The 21,194-nt window shown below is 47.5% G+C and overlaps 1 protein-coding gene and 1 long non-coding RNA gene across 6 annotated transcripts in view; one reads left to right on the plus strand and one right to left on the minus strand.

Moving 5' to 3' along the window:
• OSBPL11 (oxysterol binding protein like 11) overlaps positions 1 to 11,949 on the minus strand; it is a 91,675-nt gene extending 79,726 nt beyond the window's left edge. For 2 of the 5 annotated variants that reach the window (XM_002716544.6, XM_089331879.1), the window contains exon 1: positions 10,997 to 11,949. In XM_002716544.6, coding sequence (XP_002716590.2) covers positions 10,997 to 11,175 — 179 coding nt within the window. In that variant the 5' untranslated portion in view covers positions 11,176 to 11,949. Of the gene's footprint in view, positions 1 to 699; positions 806 to 10,996 lie in introns of all 5 variants that reach the window. The other 3 variants (XM_051859209.3, XM_089331880.1, XM_017347039.4) reach the window with 3 other exon arrangements.
• Positions 11,950 to 15,049: 3,100 nt separating this feature from the next.
• Positions 15,050 to 20,448, plus strand: LOC138849304 (uncharacterized). The gene is made up of 2 exons (XR_011387968.2): positions 15,050 to 15,239; positions 18,547 to 20,448. It is a non-coding gene; the product is annotated as an uncharacterized LOC138849304 (long non-coding RNA).
• Positions 20,449 to 21,194: the final 746 nt, after the last annotated feature.

Consider the following 21,194-nt stretch of genomic DNA (forward strand, 5'->3'; position numbering starts at 1 on the left):
CAGGAAGCAAATGAGACCTCCAGCTCACGAGGAACTGAGGTTTTTGTCTAATAGGCTAAGAAGACCAAATCGTGGGGGCCGGCGCAGTGGCATAGCAGGTAAAGCCGCTGCCTGCAGTGCTGGCATCCCATATGAGCACTGGTTAGAATCCTGGCTGCTCCACTTCCAATCCAGCTCTCTACTATGGCCTGGGAAAACAGTAGAAGATGGCCCAAATCCTTGGGCCCCTGCACCCGCACGGGAGACCTGGAAGAAGCTCCTGGCTCCTGGCTTCAGATCTGCACAGCTCCTGCCATTGCAGCCATCTGGGGAGTGAACCAGTGGACAGAAGACCTCTTTCTCTCTCTCTGCCTCTGCCTCTCAAATAAATAAACAAATCTTACCCCCCCCCCCAAAAAAAAAGAGACCAAATTGTGCTGAGTCTCATGAGGGAACTAGGAAGTGGATCCTTCCCAGGAAAGGCTCAGAGTCAGAGAATCCAGTTAAGTGGCACTCAGATTCCTGACCCACAGACACTATGAAATAAACAATATTGCTGTAATAATACACTATAATTTGGGTTAATTTGTAACATGGTAATAGATAATACTGTATACCTCACACCATATTTCAGAAGAAATTCCAGGTGAATTAAAAAGTTAAATATGAAACTAATAAATAGTTTTGAAACTACACGAAAATAGAATTTGTAAGGCCCACCGCTGTGGTATAGCAGGTACAGCTGCCGCCTGCAATGCTGGCATCCCATATAGGCACAGGTTCGAGTCCCACTGATCACTTCCAATCCAGCTCCCGGCTAATGCACCTGGAAGAGCAGCAGATGACGGTTCAAGTGCTTAGCCAGCTGCTGTGGCCATTTGGGGAGTGAGCCAGCAGATGGAAGAGCTCACTGTCTCTCTCTAATTCTGCCTTTCAAATAAATAAAGTAAGTATTTAAGATAAAAATAAGACATAAAAGGACAAAACAAGAGTAATACTTTAAGAAATTTTCTATGCCAGAAAAAATGCAACAAATTAAATTAGGAAAATCTTTTCAGCAAGTTAACATGAGAATTTAACTATATCAAATTAAAATATATTGCATGTAATTATATATTTATTAAACACGGAACTAATGTAAATTCCTCTGGAACTACAGTAAAGAAACCAGAAACAGATAGTGCCTGTAGGGAGGGAAACTGGCTGCTGGGACAAGTACTGTATGTAAAGGAAATATCATAGAGTATTTACATCTTTTACCCACTCAAAAAAAATTCAAAGCATTTTTAAAGTAAAATGAATTTTTTTTTTTTGACAGGCAGAGTGGACAGTGAGAGAGAGAGAGATAGAGAGAAAGGCCTTCCTTTTTGCCGTTGGTTCACCCTCCAGTGGCCGCCGCCGCGGCCAGCGCACCACGCTGATCCGAAGGCAGGAGCCAGGTACTTATCCTGGTCTCCCATGGGGTGCAGGGCCCAAGCACTTGGGCCATCCTCCACTGCACTCCCTGGCCACAGCAGAGAGCTGGCCTGGAAGAGGGGCAACCGGGACAGAATCTGGTGCCCCGACTGGGACTAGAACCCGGTGTGCCGTTGCCGCAAGGCAGAGGATTAGCCTATTGAGCCACAGCGCTGGCCTCAGTAAAATGAATTTGTAACATGTTAATTAACATACATTTTTTAAGAGATCTCAAGTATATGTAAAGATCTTTTTTTATTTTTATTTTTTTTTTTTTATTCTTTTTTTTTTTTTTTTTTTTTTTTTTTTTGACAGGCAGAGTGGACAGTGAGAGAGAGAGACAGAGAGAAAGGTCTTCTTTTGCCGTTGGTTCACCCTCCAATGGCCGCCACGGCCGGCGCGCTGCGGCCGGCGCACCGCGCTGATCCGATGGCAGGAGCCAGGAGCCAGGTGCTTTTCCTGGTCTCCCATGGGGTGCAGGGCCCAAGCACCTGGGCCATCCTCCACTGCACTCCCGGGCCACAGCAGAGAGCTGGCCTGGAAGAGGGGCAACCGGGACAGAATCCGGTGCCCCGACCGGGACTAGAACCCGGTGTGCCGGCGCCGCTAGGCGGAGGATTAGCCTAGTGAGCCGCGGCGCCGGCCTATGTAAAGATCTTTAAGACCTAACAGGAGGGGCTGGAATTGTGGTACAACAGTTTAAGCCACCATTTGATATACAGGAGCACAGGGTGGAGTCCCAGCTGCTCTGCTTCTGATCCAGCTTCCTGCTAATGTGCTTGGGAAGGTATCAGAATAGGATCCAAGGAATCAGGCCCCAGCCACCATGTGGGAGACCCAGACGGAGTTCTGGCCTCCTGGCTTTGGCCTGGCCCAGCCCCGGCTATTGTGGCCATTTGGGGAATGACCCAGCAGATGGAAAATCTCTGAGTATCTAAGTCTCTTTGCTCTTCTTCCTTTCAAAATAAATAAATCTTTAAAGAAAAAAAAAACACGAAAGTGAATAAAAGATGCACAGGCATTTCACAAAAGAAAAAGGACAATTAATCATGAAGAAAAATTAACTCAAAGTGGATCAGAGACCTAATTGTAAGTGTACCCTGAACTTGGCAACAATTTCTTAAACGTGACACAAAAGTGTAAACAATGGAAGAAAAACTAAAAATGCTTGTTCTGTAAACAGTACCATGAAGGAAGTAAAGACACAACCCACAGTATGGGAGAAACTATTTGCAAGTCGTATATCACTTAGGGAAACCGTATCTAGTATATATAAAGAAATTTTACAACTCCATAATAAAAATATAAATAATCTAATTTTAAAGTGGCAAAGGAGTCCAAGTTTTGTAGTGTGGCACGTTAAACTGCTGCTTAGGATGTCTGCATCCCATCCTGGAGTGCCTGGTTCAAGTCCTGGCTGTTCCACACTTCTGAGGCACCTTCCTACTAATGTGCCTGGGTGGCAACAGATTGGGTTCCTGCCTCCCAAAAGGGAAATCTAGATGGAGTTCCTGGCTCCTGATTTCAGATAGGTCCAGTCCCAGCTCCTTCAGATAAATAAAATCTTTTTAAAACCATGAACCAATGTTCTGAGTAGACATTTTCCAGATGATATCCAAGTGATCAGTAAGTATAGATGTCATTAATCTTCAGAGAAACGTAAATCCAAACAATGAGATACTACCTCATACCTACTAGAACTGCTAAAATAAAAAAGACACACAGTAACAAGTGTTGGTGAGGATGTGGAGAAATTGCAACCCTTTAACACTGCTGGTGAGAATGTAAAATGCTGTAGCCACTTTGGAATTTGGCATTTCCTTAAAAAGTTAAACATGACCTAGCAATTCTGCTTCTTTTTATTTTATTATTTTTAAACATTATTTATTTGAAAGGCAGAGTTACAGAGAGGGATTGATCTTCCATCCATTGGCTCACTCCCCAAATAGCCGCAACAGCCATGGCTAGGTCAGGCCAAAGACAAGAGCCAGGAGCTTCTTCCATGTCTCCCATGTGGGCGCACGGGTTCAAGGACTTGAGCCATCCTCCACCACTTTTCCAGGCCATTAGCAGGGAGGATCGAAAGTAGAGTAGCTGGAACATGAACCCTCAAACAGGATGCCAACATTACAGGCAGCAGCTTAATCCATTACGCCACAACACAGGTCCCCAGCAATTCTACTTCTGGATATACACCAAGAGAAATGAACCTACATCCACACAAAAAACTTTCATAATAGGCACAATGTGCAAACAACTCAAATGTCCATCAACTGATAAATGGATAAACAAAATGTAGTACAGTCATATAATAAAATATCATTCAGCCACAAAAAGGAATGAAGTAATGATACATGCCACAATAGTAACAGTTCTTGAAAACATTATGCTTTAACTTTCTATGTCTGCAAAGCCCAGGTTCTGAACCAAAGGGCCTTCACCAAATGTCAACCATTCCATAAGACATAACCTGAAATCTCCTTTTTAAAAATGGAGATAGCAGTAAATTACAGTACATATTAATGTTATTGATGGGAATCTAATAGAAATGTTCAGGCAGGCAGTTGGATATGTGGCTCTGGAACTCCAGAAAAAGGTTTCTTGACTCCAGAATATACACCAGTGCTGGTATAGCAGGTGAAGCCGCCACCTGCAACACTGGCATCCCTTATGGATGCTGGCTCCGCTTCTGATCCAGCTCCCTGCTAATGGCCTGGAAAAGCAGCAGAAGATGATCAAAGTGTCTGGGCCCCTGCCACCCATATGGGAGACCCAAAAGAAGCTTCTGGCTCTTGACCTTGGCCTGGCCCAACCCTGGCCTGATGCAGCCATCTGGCAAGTAAACCAGCAGACGGAAGATCTCTTTCTTTCTCTAACGCTTTCAAAATAAATAAACCTTAAGAAAAAAATCTGTTAGTTGAGGCTATAGAAGAGAATGAGATAAACAAGAACATAAGGAAAGATTGTGGAGTTTTACACCAACCTGTAAAACAAGGATGGGGATCATTTTTTCTGCCAAGGACCATTTGATATTTACAACATCATTTGCAGGCCATACAAAATTAACAACTTAAAAATTAGCCTTCTATGGCTGGTGCTGTGGTGCAGTGGGTAAAAAGCCACTGCCTCTGACACCAGCATCCCATATGGGCTCAGGTTCACGTCCTGGCTACTCTACTTCTGATCCAGCTTCCTGCTAATGTGCCTGGGAAGGCAGTGTAGGATGACTCAAGCACTTGGGCCCCTGTACCTATGTGGGAGACCAGGAAGAAGCTCTTGGCTCCTGGCTTTGGACTGGCCCAGCACTGGCCTTTGCGACCATTTGTGGAGCAAACCAGCAGATGGTAGATCTCTCTATGCCTTTTAAATAAATAAATAAATAAATAATTCTTTACAAAGAAATTAGCCTGCTATAGATTTACTGAATTTCACACCCCACTAGCAGTACCCTTTGAAGGATCAGAACGAATGATTTCAGGGCCTCTTACAGCCCACAGCCTGGATGTTTCCCATCCCAGATTGAAAGTAAAGAAGGGTCAACCAATGAAACTAAGGATGGAACAGTCTAAGGAGTGAAGGGGAAACTGAAAGAAAACAGCATCTAAAAGTCAAGAATTTGATCAGAATATATTTATGGACAAATCAATGGAATAAGAATCTAAAAATAGGGACTGGCATTGTGGCACAGTAGGCTAAAGTGCTGCTTACAACACCAGCATTCTGCATCAGAGTGTCAGTTTGAGTCCCAGCTACTCTGTTTCCAATCCACTTTCCTACTAATGCACCTAAGAAAGCAGTGGAAGACAACCCAAGGAGTTGCCCCTGCTACCCATCCATGTGGGAGACCAGGATGGAGTTTTTGGCAGCTGTTATGCAAGTGAACCAGTGGATGGAAGAGCTCTCTTTTTTTTCTCTGTAACTCTGCCTTCCAAATAAATAAATAAATCTTAAAAAATATATATATATAAAAACACTCACTGGCTCTTCGCTGAGATTCCCACCTGGCCTGCCAGATGTAATTTCTTCATTAAACTTCGCGAGCATAGTTACTGCCGATCTTTGTCTCACAGCTGAAATTCTTTTCTTACAAGAAAACAAGAATCTCTGCCCCGACCTTCTTCTGGTAATAGTGTGGGCAGAGCCAGCCACGAGTGAGCAAGGGTAGTGCTGGGAAACCAACCCTCTACACCACATACTCTCCCTTGGGATGTGCAGCTTGATCCCATGACCTTAAAGAAGAGACAACTAATCTTTTTCTGTAACACTGCCTGGCCACAATATAAATTAGAGGACCAAGAATCATGGTCAGAAAATAGAAGCTTAAATTAAAATACTATTTTATAGCTAGATCTAGTTTGCTGTGGGTGCAGTCTATGGACAGAAATGCCCTTTACAAAACAAATTAATGGGGAAATGGAAAGTTTCACTGATGACCCCCCCAAAATTTAGACACATTATATAAGATGGTCACTATGTTTGATCCTACCTAGAAAAACATAATTTTCATGGACAACATCTTACCACATGGGGAAACATAAAACAGTGGCAGCATATGTCCATGACTACATACTTCAAGCTCAGGCTGACCCTGATATTAGAAGGGAGCTTTGAAAACTAGGGATGGGGGTGCCGGCACTGTGGCATAGTAGGTTAAGCTTCCTCCTACGGCACCAGCATCCCATATAGGCACCAGTTGGAGTCCTGGCTGCTCCTCTTCTGATCCAGATCTCTGCTTATGGCCTGGGAAAGCAGTTGAAGATGGCCCAAGTGTGCTTGGGCCTTGCACCCACATGGGAGACCTGGAAGAAGCTCCTGGCTCCTGGGCCAGCCATAGTAGCCATTTGGGGAGTGAACTAGCAGATGGAAGACCTCTCGCTCTTACATAATTAAATAAATAAATCTCTACAAAAATTAGGGATGGGATCAATTACTCCCTTGGCTGACATCCCAAAGGCTGCCTCCACCATCTACTTTAATCAGGACCAAGAACAATAATAAAGGGCCGGGGCCGGCGCTGTGGCTCAATAGGCTAATCCTCCACCTGTGGCGCCGGCACACCGGGTTCTAGTCCCGGTCAGGGCACTGGATTCGGTCCCGGTTGCCCCTCTTCCAGGCCAGCTCTCTGCTATGGCCCAGGAGTGCAGAGGAGGATGGCCCAAGTCCTTGGGCCCTGTACCTGCATGGGAGACCAGGAGAAGCACCTGGCTCCTGGCTTCGGATCAGCATGGTGTGCCGGCCGCAGCGCACCATCCGCAGCAGCCATTGGAGGGTGAACCAACAGTAAAGGAAGACCTTTCTCTCTGTCTCTCTCTCTCTCTCTGTTCACTCTGCCTGTCCAATAATAATAATAATAATAATAATAATGGGCCGGCAAAAGGAGCTGCAGAAAGATGGGTGACAGGTCCAGCCGACAGCACCTTACTCAGCGATCTGCCATCACAGAAACTCATCAAGGCCAGTCCATTCCCAACCTGTGATTGAGGCAGGAAGACAGGGCCCTGGGCAAGCAGCTGTCATGACAGAAGCCAGCCTCCATGAAGGCCTTGCCCGCTCCCATCAAACACCAGGACCCTGGAAACAGAGCTACCCCAAGAGCTGAAGGACTCCCTAAGATACGCAGACCCTACTGGCCCTAAGTTGAGGATGCCCCTTGGCTCCACCCCAGTCCCAAGTCGACCACCACTGTTGAGGGAATGGAGCCTAGGGTCACAGCTGATATAACAGGTAGGACTGTGAATTTTCTTTTAGATACGGGAACTGCCTACTCTGTCCTAACCACCTATTTGGGCCAGCTCTCTTCTCAGTCTGGCCAGACAATGGGAATCAACAGAGAGCCTTCCCTAAAGAGTTTCATGCACCCCTCTCCTATCATCTCTGGGGCCAGCCCTTACTTTCCCACCAGTTGCTGGTAATGCTGAATGTTCCACTCCCCTGCTGGGGGGGGCATTCTAAACAAGTTAGGAGCCCCGGTAACCTTCTCTACACAGGCAGACAGACCGATTTCTATCATTGCCATGTGTCATCATGGACCTTCCAGCACCCCACATGAAGAGACAGATCTGCAGGTCATTCCACAAGTTTAAGCCTCAGACACACCTGGTCGGGCCTTCAAAGCCTGCCTGCCTATTATTAAGCTTTAAAAACCTCTCCTGTCAGTTCCTATTTGCCTTTAAATGGGTTAGCCAACAGGGAAAAAAGTTATACCTAACCTGGACACATGGATTTACACATAGGTGGGCCTATGTATATTTGAATGGGCCCTTGTGGAGGACTTAAAGGACCAACTACTTGAGGGAAGATGTAAAATGTAGATGATTTGCTGGTCTGCCCTCTGCCAGGACTCCGCTTTTGGGCCTTTGACTAGCACCCTTAACTTCTAACAGAATGTGGCTATCAGGTGTCCAAGGAAAGCACGACTGGTCTGCCAAGAGGTAAACTATTTGGGACTTATCCCCACTCCCTGGCCCCAGAAAGGGTACAGGCCATGCAGCAAATTCTTACTCCTGTAACCTAAAGACATCTCAAGTACTTCTGGGACTAACCGGATATTGTATATTGTGGATCCCTATGTGAAGGGGCAACAGCTAAACCCCTACAAAAAGCAAGCCAGGGGGCCAGCGCTGTGGCGTAGCAGGTAAAGCCACTGCCTGCAGTGCCGGCATCCCATATGGGCACAGGTTCAAGTCCTGGCTGCTCCACTTCCGATCCAGCTCTCTGCTATGGCCTGGGAAAGCAGCGGAAGATGGTCCCAGTGCTTGGGTCCCTGTACCCATGTAAGAGACCCGGAAGAAGTTCCTGGCTCCTGCCTTTGGATCGGCACAGCTCCAGCTGTTGTGGCCATATGGGGAGCTGGATCAGAAGTGGAGCAGCCGAGACTTGAATTGGCACTCATATGGGATGGTGTTGTAGGCGTCAACTTTACCTGCTACACCATAACGTTGGACCCAGCAGCCCAGCTCTTATACATCAAAGTCTTGCCCCCATCCCATAATCTTGTAGGTGGGTCCCAGCCCTCCCTCAAGGACTTGTTAGTGGAATCTCCTCAGCCTTGTGTCAGGCGGTCTATTTGCTCCATTAAACACTGTGCTGATAAAACCTCAGGAGAAATTTCATGAATTCCATGCCAAGAAAGCACCACTACCACACGATCCCAGAAGAAGAGGGATGGGGAAGAGAAGCAGTGAGCCCATATTCATTAAAAACTTCAGTCTGTGGGGTGGGCATTGTGGAGTAGTTGGTAAAGCCTCCACCTGCAAAGCCAGCATCCCATATGGGCGCTGGTTCAAGTCCCACCTGCTTCACTTCCGATCCAGCTTCCTGCTAATGAGCCTAGGAAAGCACCAGAGGATTGCCCAAGTGCTTGGGCCCCTGCAATCACATGGGAGACCCAGAAGCAGCTCCTGGCTCCTGACTTCAGACAGGTCCAGCCCTGGTTGTTGCAGCCATTTGGAGAGTGAGCCAGTGGACGGAAGCTCTCTCTCTCTCTGTAACTCTTTCAAATAAATAAATAAATCTTTGAAAAAAAAAAAAAAAATAAAACCTCCAGTCTGAAAACAGACTGGGCTCTCAGTTTTTTCCTGGGACGCACACCTGGCCTGCCAAGTATATTTCATTCAACTCCGCTATCTTGCTAATGGTTGAAAGGAGGCAGTGAGTGTAAACTGCTTTCAGGAGGAAAGAATTTGGTTGGCTTTGTTACAGTTGTTTTGTTTTTAAAGTCTGGAGACTTGAACCTCAGGGAAGAAGCAGGGAAGACAGTGAAATACTGGACAATGGGGACAGACTGCTTAATCAACATCCTAGAGGGCAAAGGGGATATACTGAGAGCTGGTTTGAAGCCTTAACCCTGAACAAGCCCCATTAGGATCAAACCACATGCCAGTAGTAAATGCAGTCATGCCTTACTTATCGTCATCCCTGGGGTAGAGCTACACAAAACTGAATTTTCCAGACACTTAAGCATCTTTTTTTTTTAATTTAGCTATTTTCTTTGAAATTATTCAACAGCATTCATGCAGCTCTCTGCCTACTTAAACAGAATGTGCTCTCCTGGATGACTTACGGTCACTGTGACCATGGTATTGCACTAAGAAATGGCGTACCTGAGTCTGCACGTTCATTTTTCAAATCTTCATCCTACATTGTCAGCTGCCATTTCCCCTGTCACAGTTCCCCTAATAACCTTTTCCATTTGTGCTTCCAATAGATTGTAATTTAAAAATGATGTAACTATTAAGTAACCATGAACAAAGGATAACATGGCTCTGAATTAAGTACGGCTATCTAGGCACAGCTTCATGACAACTATCCCCAGCGATACCGAATGTGTTTCGCTTTCCAATTTGCGACTGGGTTTCAATGTGTTAAGGATATCAGACCCTCTAAGTACCTGGAATTTTACTCTACCTTGCTTCCTTAGATTATGAATCAGAACATCCCTGCCAAGTAGCTGATAATCTGAAAGGGTTCGTCTTAAACCACACACACATACAAAAGGGTCATACTAATTCTAAAAGCCTAGGCACCTTACAGTAACTAGACATAGCTTTCTATCCTACAGTCATTTACCAATAAAAAGTTAAAATCTTCTACACTGTTTCTGTGTGTTAATATAGTCATGCATAATAACTTACTCAGGATAAATGAGGAAAATCCCCCACGAAACCTTGGCCTCAGCCCCTTCCAAGTTTCTCACAATTTCACAAACAGTTCAAGGACTAAAAGCAAGTAGGGTCATGCACACCCGCAGTGAACCAAAATGTAAGAATTCATCCTTTTAGTTTCAATACCATGGAATGTCCTGATTTCACTCATTCTCAAGATTCTGAATGTTATAGCCCCCTATCTGTTATCTATTGAAAGCAAAACAAAACGCTGTGTTGCTCCTTCAGGGCTTTCTTGCTATTCCTTAGGTTTTTGTTTTTTTTTTTTTTCATTCCTACCCACGAAAGTAACAAATACAGAATTTGTCATCAAGTTGGCCGGGTCCACTCAAACTGAAACATCCCCAGGCTGGGGTTTAGAGTATCAGAAGCACTGGTTCCCTGCACCTTTGCCTTGATGGTCCAATGACTTATGGACAGCCCCCTTTCTCAGTCACAAACACCTCGGGGGTGGAATCATGATTCAGTTAACTCAATCATCTGTCAAGCAAGTTTTGAGGAGCACCCAGCAGCTGCTAGGCTCTGGAAAGAGCTGAGTTAAACAGTTCCTGCCCTCTCCTGCTATGAGAAGGCTCGCTGGCACACGGATTACAACACAGGCTGATGAAACAGCAGTTCCGAATCAAATCAGAGGAAGAACTCACTCTTGGGCTAGGGAGGAAGTTGGGAGACAACATTTCTGTATTCCCCAAAGGCCCTCCCGAAATACCTGTGGAAGGAGCCAACGAATGAATTAAATTCTGCCAACGAAAGGTGAGATCCCAGGTCCAAAGGAGAGGTAGCAGTTACTTCTAAGAAGCTAGCAGATGAGCGCAACCTGTCAACTACGGGAATGCAGACCCCAGGCAAACTCAGCCCCACGCAACCCCCAGGAAATCACCTTGCAGAAAAGACCCCACCTGTACTGCCAGCCTTTCACGCCGCCGCCGCCGCCGCCGCGGCCGCTGCTGCCGCTGCTGTTGCTGCTGTTCTTGTTGGGGGTCACGGCTGTGGCCAGGCCCTCCAGCTTGCCCTCGCTCTCCGAGACTTTCATCGTCGCCACCGGCTCGCCCCCCTGCATCTTCACTCCGAAGTCCATTCGCCCTTCTTGGGCGGGGGGGAACAGCTCGGTAGCTTTTGCCGTTGGTGCTGCTGCTTTTTGTTTTTGTTGTTTAGTGATCTGATCTGAATGTGATTCCAGTTGCTAAATCAGACGGCGGCTGGAGAGGGAATGGTCAAATGGCCCCAGAAAGGAAGATACGCATCCCCGACCGAAGTTAACTTTCCAGAGGGAAGGGACAGCGATGAGAACACAGCTATCCTTTAGATTAAATATTTACCCTCCCGGCAAAAACACGGAGGGGGAAAAATCACCCCTCCAGAGGTCTCGCAGACATGACTCCAAGGAGAAGCAGGCTCGTAAGGAGGTCGCCGACTCTCCAGCCAGGCGGGCTGGACTAGGACGGAGGACCACGGACAGGGGCCCGGGGCCTGACCTCCGCGCTCCCGCGTCTCCTCCGGCCAGTCTTCCAGGGGAGGGCCCGTCCAGCCCGCTAGGCGCGAACCGCCGCAGCCCCCAAGGCAGAGCCGCGGCCAGCGCGCGCAGCCCGGGAGGAGGGTCGGGGAAGGAGGCCGCCGGGGGCGGGAAGCCGGCTTCCAGGGCCGTCTCTCCGTGGGCCAGAGGCGTGCCGCTCGGGGCGACTTTCTCCAACGCCCCTGGCCCTGGCCCCTCGACTGGGTTCCCAGGAATAGACGACTCTCAGCCCTCGCTCCAGCCGCAATTGCAATAGCCAGAGCCCCGGCCACCGCCCCACCCACAGCCCCACAGCGGGTGACCCACCCGCCGCCTCGCTCTCCCCGCCTTCCCTTCCGGAGTGGTGTGAGCTCACTTCCCCCTGAAGCGAAGTGCCCGGCGCCATCTTGGATAAGGGCAGCTCAGCCCTGGAGGGGGCGGAGCCTCCGAGGGTAGCGGTGACCAGAGGCTGATGGGTAAGAAAGGGAGCCGGAGGGCGAGGCAGGAGAACCAGAAAGAAGGGTCGGGAAGGAGAGAGAAACAAAAGAAGGAGTGGACCCAAAGAGTGCCCGGGCGGAGTGTGATTTCCGCCCTTTTTAACCAACCAGGTCCCATCCTTGCATCTGAGGGCCCCGTTCCAGGCATTTTAGGAAGAAAGGCTTGAAAAATAAGAAATTACGAAAAATAAAAAATACTGGTCGTTTTAGTAATTTTGAAAAAAAGGGAAAAAATAGCGTGACAGTGGAGGAAGGCAAATGGATGTTGCAAATGAAAAGGAAGCTGTCCTGGAAGTTAGCACCTCTGAGCCAGTCAAGTACTCTCCTGACCCCAGAGAAATCTTTCACCCTCTTTATGTCTTTGTCTTCGCATCAGTGAAATAAGAGTGGTTATCCAGGAGATTCCTAAAGTTCCTTCTAATTGCAATTCTAGTTCCCAACAATATGACTTGCGAATTAAACGTATAGAAAATTCTAGCACAGATACAGACAGTATTACTCAAACTTGTAAAATAAGGCTAAGAAGAAAATAAAAGAGGGTGATAATAAAAAATAAATGAAATGGGATGAAGAACCCACCTCACAACAATCAAATCCACCTACAAAGAGATGAAGTTTCAAAAGAAAGATGGGGTTGGTGTTTGGTGCAGCAGTTAAAATGGTGCTTGGGATGCCAACATCTCAGATGGGAATGCTGGGTTCAAATCCTGGCTCTTCTTTATAGATTTTAGCGTCATGCTAAAAACTGGGAGGTAGCAGATGATGGCTCAAGTACTTGGATCCTGCTGTTTACTGGGGAGACTGGGATGGAGTTCCTGGCTCCTGGTTCAGCACTGGCTGTTGCAGGCATCTGGGGAATGAATCAGTAGATGGAAGATTCTCTTTGTGTGTGTCTCTCTCAGATAAAATGAAAACAAATAAATGCATAAAGATAGCAATCAATGTTGTTGAGGATTTGGAGAAATTGAAACCCTCATACATTGCTGGTGAAAATGTAAACTGTGGTGTAGCCATACAATGGAATATTGTTTGGCCATAGAAAGGAATGAAGGGCTGGTGCATGGTACACCATAGATAGACTTTGAAAACATGATTCTGAGTGAAAGAAGCAAGACTCAAAAAGTGACATGTCATGTGCTCCATTTACATGAAATGTCCGGAATAGGCAAATCCTACAGACAGGAAGTAGATTAGAGCTTGCCAGGGGTTGGGAGAACGTAGGAATGGGCTGTGACCGCTTTTTTTGGAGGGGTGAAGGGGTGAGGGAGGGATAGTGAAATTCTTCTAAAATTAGTAGTAATGGATTTACAGTCTTGTGAGTATATATAAAACCCAGCTCATCATACACTTTAGAGGGGTGAATTTGTGTCATGATAAAGCAATTATTTAAAAGGCAAATTCTCTAGGGAACTAACTTTACTAGAAGAAAAAGAGGAAGTAGGAATACTTAAGAGGCTGTGACAGGAAATGAAGTCAGAAATGACAGTAGCTAGGGGCTGATGCTGTGGTGCAGTGGGTTGCGCCATGGCCCACAACACCTGCATCCCATATGAACGCTAGTTCAAGTCCCAGCTGCTTCACTTCCCATCCAGCTCCCTGCTAATGAGCCTGGGAAAGCAGCAGCATATGGCCCAAATCCTCGAGGGAGACCCAGACGGAGTTCCAGGAGCCTGGCTTCAGCCTGGCCTACCCCTACCTGGCCATTGCAGACATTTGGGGGAGTGAAACAGCAGATGGAAGATCGTTTCTTTGTGTCTCTACCTCTCTTCACTGTATCTCTGCCTTTCAAATAAGTAAATTGAAATATTTTTTGGAAAGAAAGAAAGGAGAAAAGAAAAAAGAAATGACAGTAGCTTGACTTGAGTGATGGCAGTGAGGGTAGAGAAGTGAGCAGATCTGAGCTGTATCTGAGCTGTGGTGAGCAAATCTGAGCTGTATCTGTGGCAAATGCATTGGATTTGTGATAGTGCAATAATGTTCTTGCCGGCCTCTCCACTTCTAGTCTGTCTTGGACTTGTCACAGTTCAGTTCACAATTCTAATTGAGCTCCTGTGAAACTCAGAACCATTTTTACATTCTTCATAGAATAAATCCAACTCTTTTGTTCAAGAAAAAAATACATAGAAGCTAATGGAATAGCTGACTGTTAGTGTAGAGACTATAGAATGTGGAGTTTGCCTTTTATAGTCCAATGCTGAATTAGATGAGGATCTATATGCAACCAGTGAGGTCAGCTGGTCAGAAGTAATTATCCAGACTAATTAAGCCTAAAAAGAAGCCTAGGAGGGCATGCCTTCATTGGGGGTAATGGCAGGTGTGATGGGGCAGCGTGCCAACCCAAGGACGGGGACAGACAACATGAAACCTTCAGCTTTAGAAACCCTGAAACCATTTATCATGGCTCCTTGCACTGCAGAGATTAAGGGACCAGCTCATGCTAACCAAACTCAACAACAGAGTGAAAATACCACCCAGAGTACTGAAGTTTGAGTATTGGCACATTCTGTGTAAGAAACTCAACAGATAGGCCAGTGTTGTGGAGCAGGTTAAGTCACCATCTGCAACGCCAGCATCCCATATGAACACCAGGTCAAGTCTCAGCTGCTCCACTTCCCATCCAGCTCCCTGATAATGGCCTGGGAAAGCAGTGAAGGATGGTGTAAGTGGGAGACCCGGATGGAGTTCCTGGCTCCTGGCTTTGTCCTGGCCCAGCTCTGGCTGTTGCAGCCATCTTGGTAGTAAACCGGTGGGTAGAAGATCTTGCTCACTCTCTATAACTCTGCCTTTCAAATAAATAAAAGAAACTCAACAGAATAAACTATTCCCAGGAGCTTACATGATGTTCATGGACTTGGAGGCAGGGCAGTTGGTTGGAGTGATGTTTTGTACTGCTTTTGAAAACAGAAACTTTTCTGGTTGTTGTGCAATACAAATTGTACCTGACTGTTTCATTTCATGTATAAGGGGAAAAGGAGGACATGTGATTTAAAGAGGAAGTGCACACAACCTCTGTGAGTTCAAAGAGTTTCCGCCTGCAGACCAGCTGGCTGATAGATCAGTGCATCCTTCCCCAGGGAGAGGAGCTGCACAGCCTAGTGGTCCAGATCCTGCTGATGTCTGGCGACGTGCAGATTCCAGTACACGTGACTCTGAGTGAGTTACATAACTGCTTTGACCTCTGTTTCCTTACCTGTACAATGGGAGTAATGCTAATGCTAACATCTCCGCTATGAACTGTAGTTCATGCTCTCGCTCTTTCTCTTTCTTTCTCTCCCCCTCTCCTCTCTCCCTTTATGCCACATACAGACACATCTAGAAGACCGGGGTGAATGTTTGGGTCAGGGTTGGGATGTGGCTTTGAACACCCACATCCCGTATTGGAGTGCCTGGGTTTTGAGTCCTGGGTCTAACTGCGATCCCAGCTTCCTGCTGATGTGCATCCTATAGGAAGAAGCAGATGATGACTTAAGTCCTTAGATTCCTGCAACCCACCTAGGAAACCCAGATTGAGTTCTGGGCTCCTGGCTTTGGTCCAACCCAGACCCTGGCTGTTGTGGACATTTGGGGAGTGAAATGATAGATGGGAGCATGTTTCTCTCTCTCTCCCCCCTCCCTACCCCCCCCCCCCGGTCTCCTTTTCCGATAAAATGGAAATAAATTGTTTAAGGCAGCTAGCTGTATGCTAGCTAGGAAGAGAGCTCTCACCAGAAACTTACCATGCTGGCACTTTGATCCTGGACTGCCCAGCCTCCAGAACTGGGAGAAATCTGTTGTTTCCATCTCCCCGTCTACGGGTGGTTTGCTACGGCAGCCCGAGCTGACTAGGACCATCTCCGTGTGAGAGTGATGGCCAGCATTAAATGGGATGGTGTGTTTTGAGCACTTAGACTCCTGTCTGACCCGTGACACAGGAAGTGCTCGGCACCTGTCAGTCATTGCTGTTGAAGGGCGGGGTTTGGCTGTCAGGTGAAATGGATGCCAATGCATGGCCTGGGCACTTGTCAGCTGGACAGCTCTAGGGATACAGCAGCCACCACTTTGGAGGACATCAGACATATTTCTCTGGGCGAATGCCAGCTCTGTCTCTCAAATGATGCAGTTTTCTAATAGGCTTCTGATTCAGAGAAACCTAAGTGTCAGTGGAGAGTCCCGAGAACATTACCTGGAGTCAGCAGCCTATGGGGCCGGCGTGAGTGGGCAGGCGCTTCCACGCCTCTCCTCCCAGGGGCTTCCCTGGCGGCTGCACAGACTGGCGGCCCTCTACCCCTTCGGGCTGCTGAGTTCCCTTCGTGGCACCTGACATTGTGATTTGTTCTGTGTTGTTTGTACCTCACAAGAATGTGAGTTGCATGAGGAGTTGATTCTTTTTTTCCACTCCTGTACCCCCAAGATTTGAACACTGCTTGGCACATTGGTTGAATGTGTGGATGCATTTATTGGCATCAGATTTTGAATCCTGGCTCTGGCCCTTGATGTGTGTGTGTGTGATTTGAGCAAACTGCTTTGTTAAGCCTCGGTTTTCTCATCTGTGAAATGGAAGTAGGATGAAAATGTGTAGAAAGTGCTGGCCTCCAGTTAGAGCTGAGCAAGTGTGTGCTGTTTTCATTTTCTCTTTGTAACCCTGATGTGCAGGGAATGGAAGAAGGGTAATTTGTTTCCCTGAAGCACAAGAAAGACACTCCCTCAGTAAGCCTGAAGCTACAGCTACTGGGATGAAAAGGACTGGCCCCAGGAGACTGGGAGCAGGGGAGAAGGGCCCCTGGGAGCAATACTGATCCTGTGAGGGAGGCAGCCGGAAGCCAGGGCACTTACATTTCCCCATTGGAAGAATAAGGCGATGGACCCACGATTTCTAAACGAGAAAGAAAGCCAGGAGTGGGGGGAGGGAGGAGGGATGGAATTTCTGGGAAGATGCAATGTTCACAGTTGAAGAGACAGAGTTTCAGGGGCTTGGGGGTCCCTTTCCTCCTCCGGTTCAGGCAGAAATCCTCTAGCAATTTCCCACTCCAATGTGGAGTCTCAGCTAAAGGGCTCCGAGAGAGCTGCCTGTCACAGGAAATTTCCCTGCCGAGCTCAAAGCCTGACGTGGGAGGAAAAGACACACACGCAGCCTGATGGGAGGAAGGAGGGAGGAGAGGAGGAGCAGCTGCCCTGCTCAGGTTTCCATAAAATGCCATGTTTCCCCCATTGTTTGCTTTCCCCAGCACTTGTCGCCTGAATCTCTATTGAACTTAAAAGAATTTCACTTAAATACCCAGTAGGTGGTAAAATGAGCTCTTAAAACTGTGCTACGAGATAAGAACACCTGTTCCTTCAGTGTGATACATCCATCTTGTCTGGTTTTAGCCTTCTTGGCCTGTGCAGGCAGCACTGTGCCCCCAGAAGCCCTTTAAAACGCTGAGATTTAGGGGCCAGCAACGTGGCCCAGTGGGTTAAGCTGCCATCACACCACCAGCATCCCATCTCAAAGTGCCAGCTTGAGTCCCAGCTGCTCTGCTTCCGGTTCAGCTCCCTGCTACTGCACCAGGGGAGGCAGAGGAAGATGGCCCAAGGACCTGGGTCTCTGCCACACGTGGGAGACCCAGATGGAGTTCTAGGTTCCTGGCTGCAGCGGGGCCTATCCCTGGCCATTGCAGCCATTTAGGAAGTAATCCAGGAAATGAAGATCTCCCTCTCCCCTCCCCCTTCACTGTGCCTTCTAAATAGATACATCTTTAAAAAAAAAAAAAAAGCCCAGATTCCGCTGAAGTCACATGACCTTTCTGCCATCAGGTGGTGAGTGCCAGGGGTTGCCATGGGAAAGGAGGGGAAGAAAAGGCACTCATGCTTGTTAGCGTGAAATCACAGTCGTGTGAATCCTGGCAGCACTCATGCATCAGCTTCCAAAAGGGCTGAAAATCTGTTATTCCCACGAACTGAGTCCATTGACAGGAGATGCTAATTTGCTTAAGAATACATATGCATGTATCTATTTTGAAAAATCTACATCCCCTCACTACAATCCAAAAGCAAATACTGGGGCCAGCACTGTGGTGTAATAGGTTAGGCCTGCGCCTGCAATACCAGCATTCATATGGGTGCCAGTTTGAGTCCTGGCTGTTCCACTTCCAATCCAGCTCTCTGCTATAGCCTGGGAAAGCAGTAGAAGGTGGCCCAAGTGCTTGGGCCCCTGCACCCATGTGGGAGACCTGGAAGAAGCTCCTGGCTCCTGGCTTCGGATCGTCCTGGCTCAGGTTGTTGTGGCCATCTGGGGAGTGAATCTGTGGATGGAAGACTTCTCTCTCTGTCTGTAACTCTGACTCTCAGATAAATAAACAAATCTTAGGGGGAAAAAAGCAAATATTGAATAGTACCCTTCAATATGTGCTCCACGTAATATTTCAGGATAAGGTATTATTTGACTTAAAGTTTTTCTTGCTGGGATGCATTTGGAAAACGCTACCTTTTTCTGTTTTTGCAGACTGGTTCCTTTATTTGCAGAACTTCTTGGAGGATTTCCTACACAAATGTGCATCATGAATCTTTTTCGTAAGGGAGATAGAAGGTTGAGACAGAAAGTCCCCAGCAGGGAGGGAGCTGCACTTGGCGAGGCCTCGGCTGTGAAAAGATGTTGGCACTTCTCATCCGGAATTCCAGATAAAAATAACAGCACCTTGTGAACAATGAAAGGGAGCCCAGCAATCCTGCTTGCCCCCAGAAAGGCAGCTTTGAAATGTCGTCCATGAAACTGGAAGCCTCTGGAGGGCCTGGGCTTTTGCTGGCCTGGTGGACAGTCGCTCACCTGCTGCTCGGGTAGAGAAAGGCTGCTCCGCCTGGCACAAGCAGACTTGGTTCGGTCAGTTTTCCATCTGCGAGAGGAGACTTGAGGTGGTGCACCAGTGGGAGGAGAACTAAGCGTACCAGCCATTGAGGATGCTTCCAAGGCAACAGGAAGTTGGCTGCATGGGTGCTGGTTGCCTCTTTGATGGTTTTGCCTTGGGCCCTCTCTTTTGTCTTCTTTTTCCCCAGGATGTTGAATAACTTCTATGGATTCTAGGCTTCTCCTTTTCCTTTGGGGGCTATGTTTGCATCGACAGGCTCTGTCAACCTTTGATAACACAAGGACAGGAAGTGTCTCTTTCACGTAGGAACTTCTGCCTCTCAACTCCCACCCTAGGTGTAAACACATTTCTGGATCTGTGGGTTACCTTAGCGCCGACAGGTAGCTTGGTGTGGAGTGGACCTGCTAAATGCCGTGGAAGGAAGGGGTAGTGGGGGCCTTTCTGAGGGCCTGGTGTGCACCCCAGCCTTCTGGCCAGCCCTCAGGGGGGTGCCGTTCTCTGTGCTGCCTCTCAGAGAGGCTGTTCTGCCCAGGAGCCCCGTGCCAAGTGTGATGGTGGCAGTTATGACATGGTCACTCACACAGGGCTGGAAGAGCAAACTCGCTCCTATTCCCTCCCATCAGCCACCAGCCTCCACGAAGGGCAATTATTTCTATTTTTCTAGATACCAAACTAGTAGAGAAGGATATGTGGTTTTTCTTTTTTTAAAGATTTATTTTATTTATTTGAAAGTCAAAGTTACACAGAGAGAAAAGGAGACAGAGAGAGAGAGACAGAGAGATCTCCCATCTGCTGTTTCACTCCCCAGATGGCCACAATGGCCGGAGCTAGGCCAGGGGGAAGCCAGGAATCTGGAACTCCATCCAGATCCAATCACTTTAGCCATCTTCTGCTGCTTTCCCTGGTTTCCACTGTTTTCCTGCATTGGCAGGAAGCTGGATTGGAAGTGGAGCAACCAGGACTTGAACTGGCACTCTGATGTGAAATGCTGGTGTTGTAGGCAGCAGCTCAGGCTACCACACCACAGGGCTGGCCTCAAAGAAGAATATGTAAAGGGAGACAAATCTCTTATAGTCTGGGTGGAAGCCGGAGAATGCTACACCCATGAACACAGGGCACACAGGAAAGGCCAAGTGCCTAAGGGTAGATAAAGTAACTTCCCACGGCCCACTGGTTGGTAAAGAGCTAGAGGTTCGGTAATATGCATCATCATCAGGAATGAAGTAAGAATACACAGGAGAATGAGAGTGGAATTGAGTCAGATTCACCCAAATGTTGCCAGCAAAGAGCAACCCGAAGATGAACTATGGAGAGAGTTATGATTTCGCACTTCCTGGGGAATTCAGTTCATCTTCCTGGACTGAAATGAGATCAGCCTGGAGGCAAAAGCTAAGACAGTCTCAGGTTTTCAAAGACCATGAATGTCAGCTCTTATTGCTGCTGTCTTCATTGAACAAATGCTTGCTGCGTGTATTACATGCCAAGTGCTTTGCTAGGTATGGAAGATACAGCCAATAAACAAAACACCATTTCTGCCCTTAGTCTATGGGTAGAGTCAGAAGACAGATATTAACCACGAAATTAAAAATAAACAGAAGTGCTAAGATATGAGAGTACTTCAGATGAGGGCAGGCATTTGCCACAGTGGTTAAGATCCTGCTTTTTTTTTTTTTTTTTTTTTTTTAAGATTCATTGAAAGGCAGAGTTACAGAGAGGCAGAGGCAGAGAGAGTGAGAGAGAGAAAGAGAGAGAGAGAGAGAGAGGTCTTCCATCTGCTGCCTCACTCCCCAAATGGCTGCAACAGCTAGAGCTTGTGCTGATCCAAAGCCAGGAGCCAGGAGCTTCTTCCAAGTCTCCCACGAGGGTGCAGGGACCTAAGGACTTGGGCCATCTTCTGCTGTTTTCCCAGGCCATAGCAGAGAGTTAGACTGGAAGTGGAGCAGCCAGGACTCGAACCAGCGCCCATATGAGATGCCAGCACTGCAGGTGGTGGCTTTACTTACTAAGCCACAGTGCTGGCCCCTTAAGATGTTCCTTGGGAAACCGGCATCCGATATCGACTGCCTAGGCTCTGGCTGTGGCTCTGCTCCTGATTCCAGGTCCCTGATAATGTGCACCCTGCAGGCAGCAAGTCATAGTTTAAGAAGTCATTGCAACCCACTTCAAAGACACAGATTGAGTTCTAAGCTCCAGGTCTTGGCCTGGCCTGACAGAGCTCTATCTACTGTGGACATTTGGAGAGTGAACTGGTAGATGGGAGATCTCTCTATCTCTACTCTTTATTTCT

Source organism: Oryctolagus cuniculus, chromosome 4 (assembly GCF_051225735.1).
Source record: "Oryctolagus cuniculus isolate XC-2025 breed Fujian yellow rabbit chromosome 4, ASM5122573v1, whole genome shotgun sequence".
In the NCBI taxonomy this organism is placed as follows: domain Eukaryota; kingdom Metazoa; phylum Chordata; class Mammalia; order Lagomorpha; family Leporidae; genus Oryctolagus; species Oryctolagus cuniculus.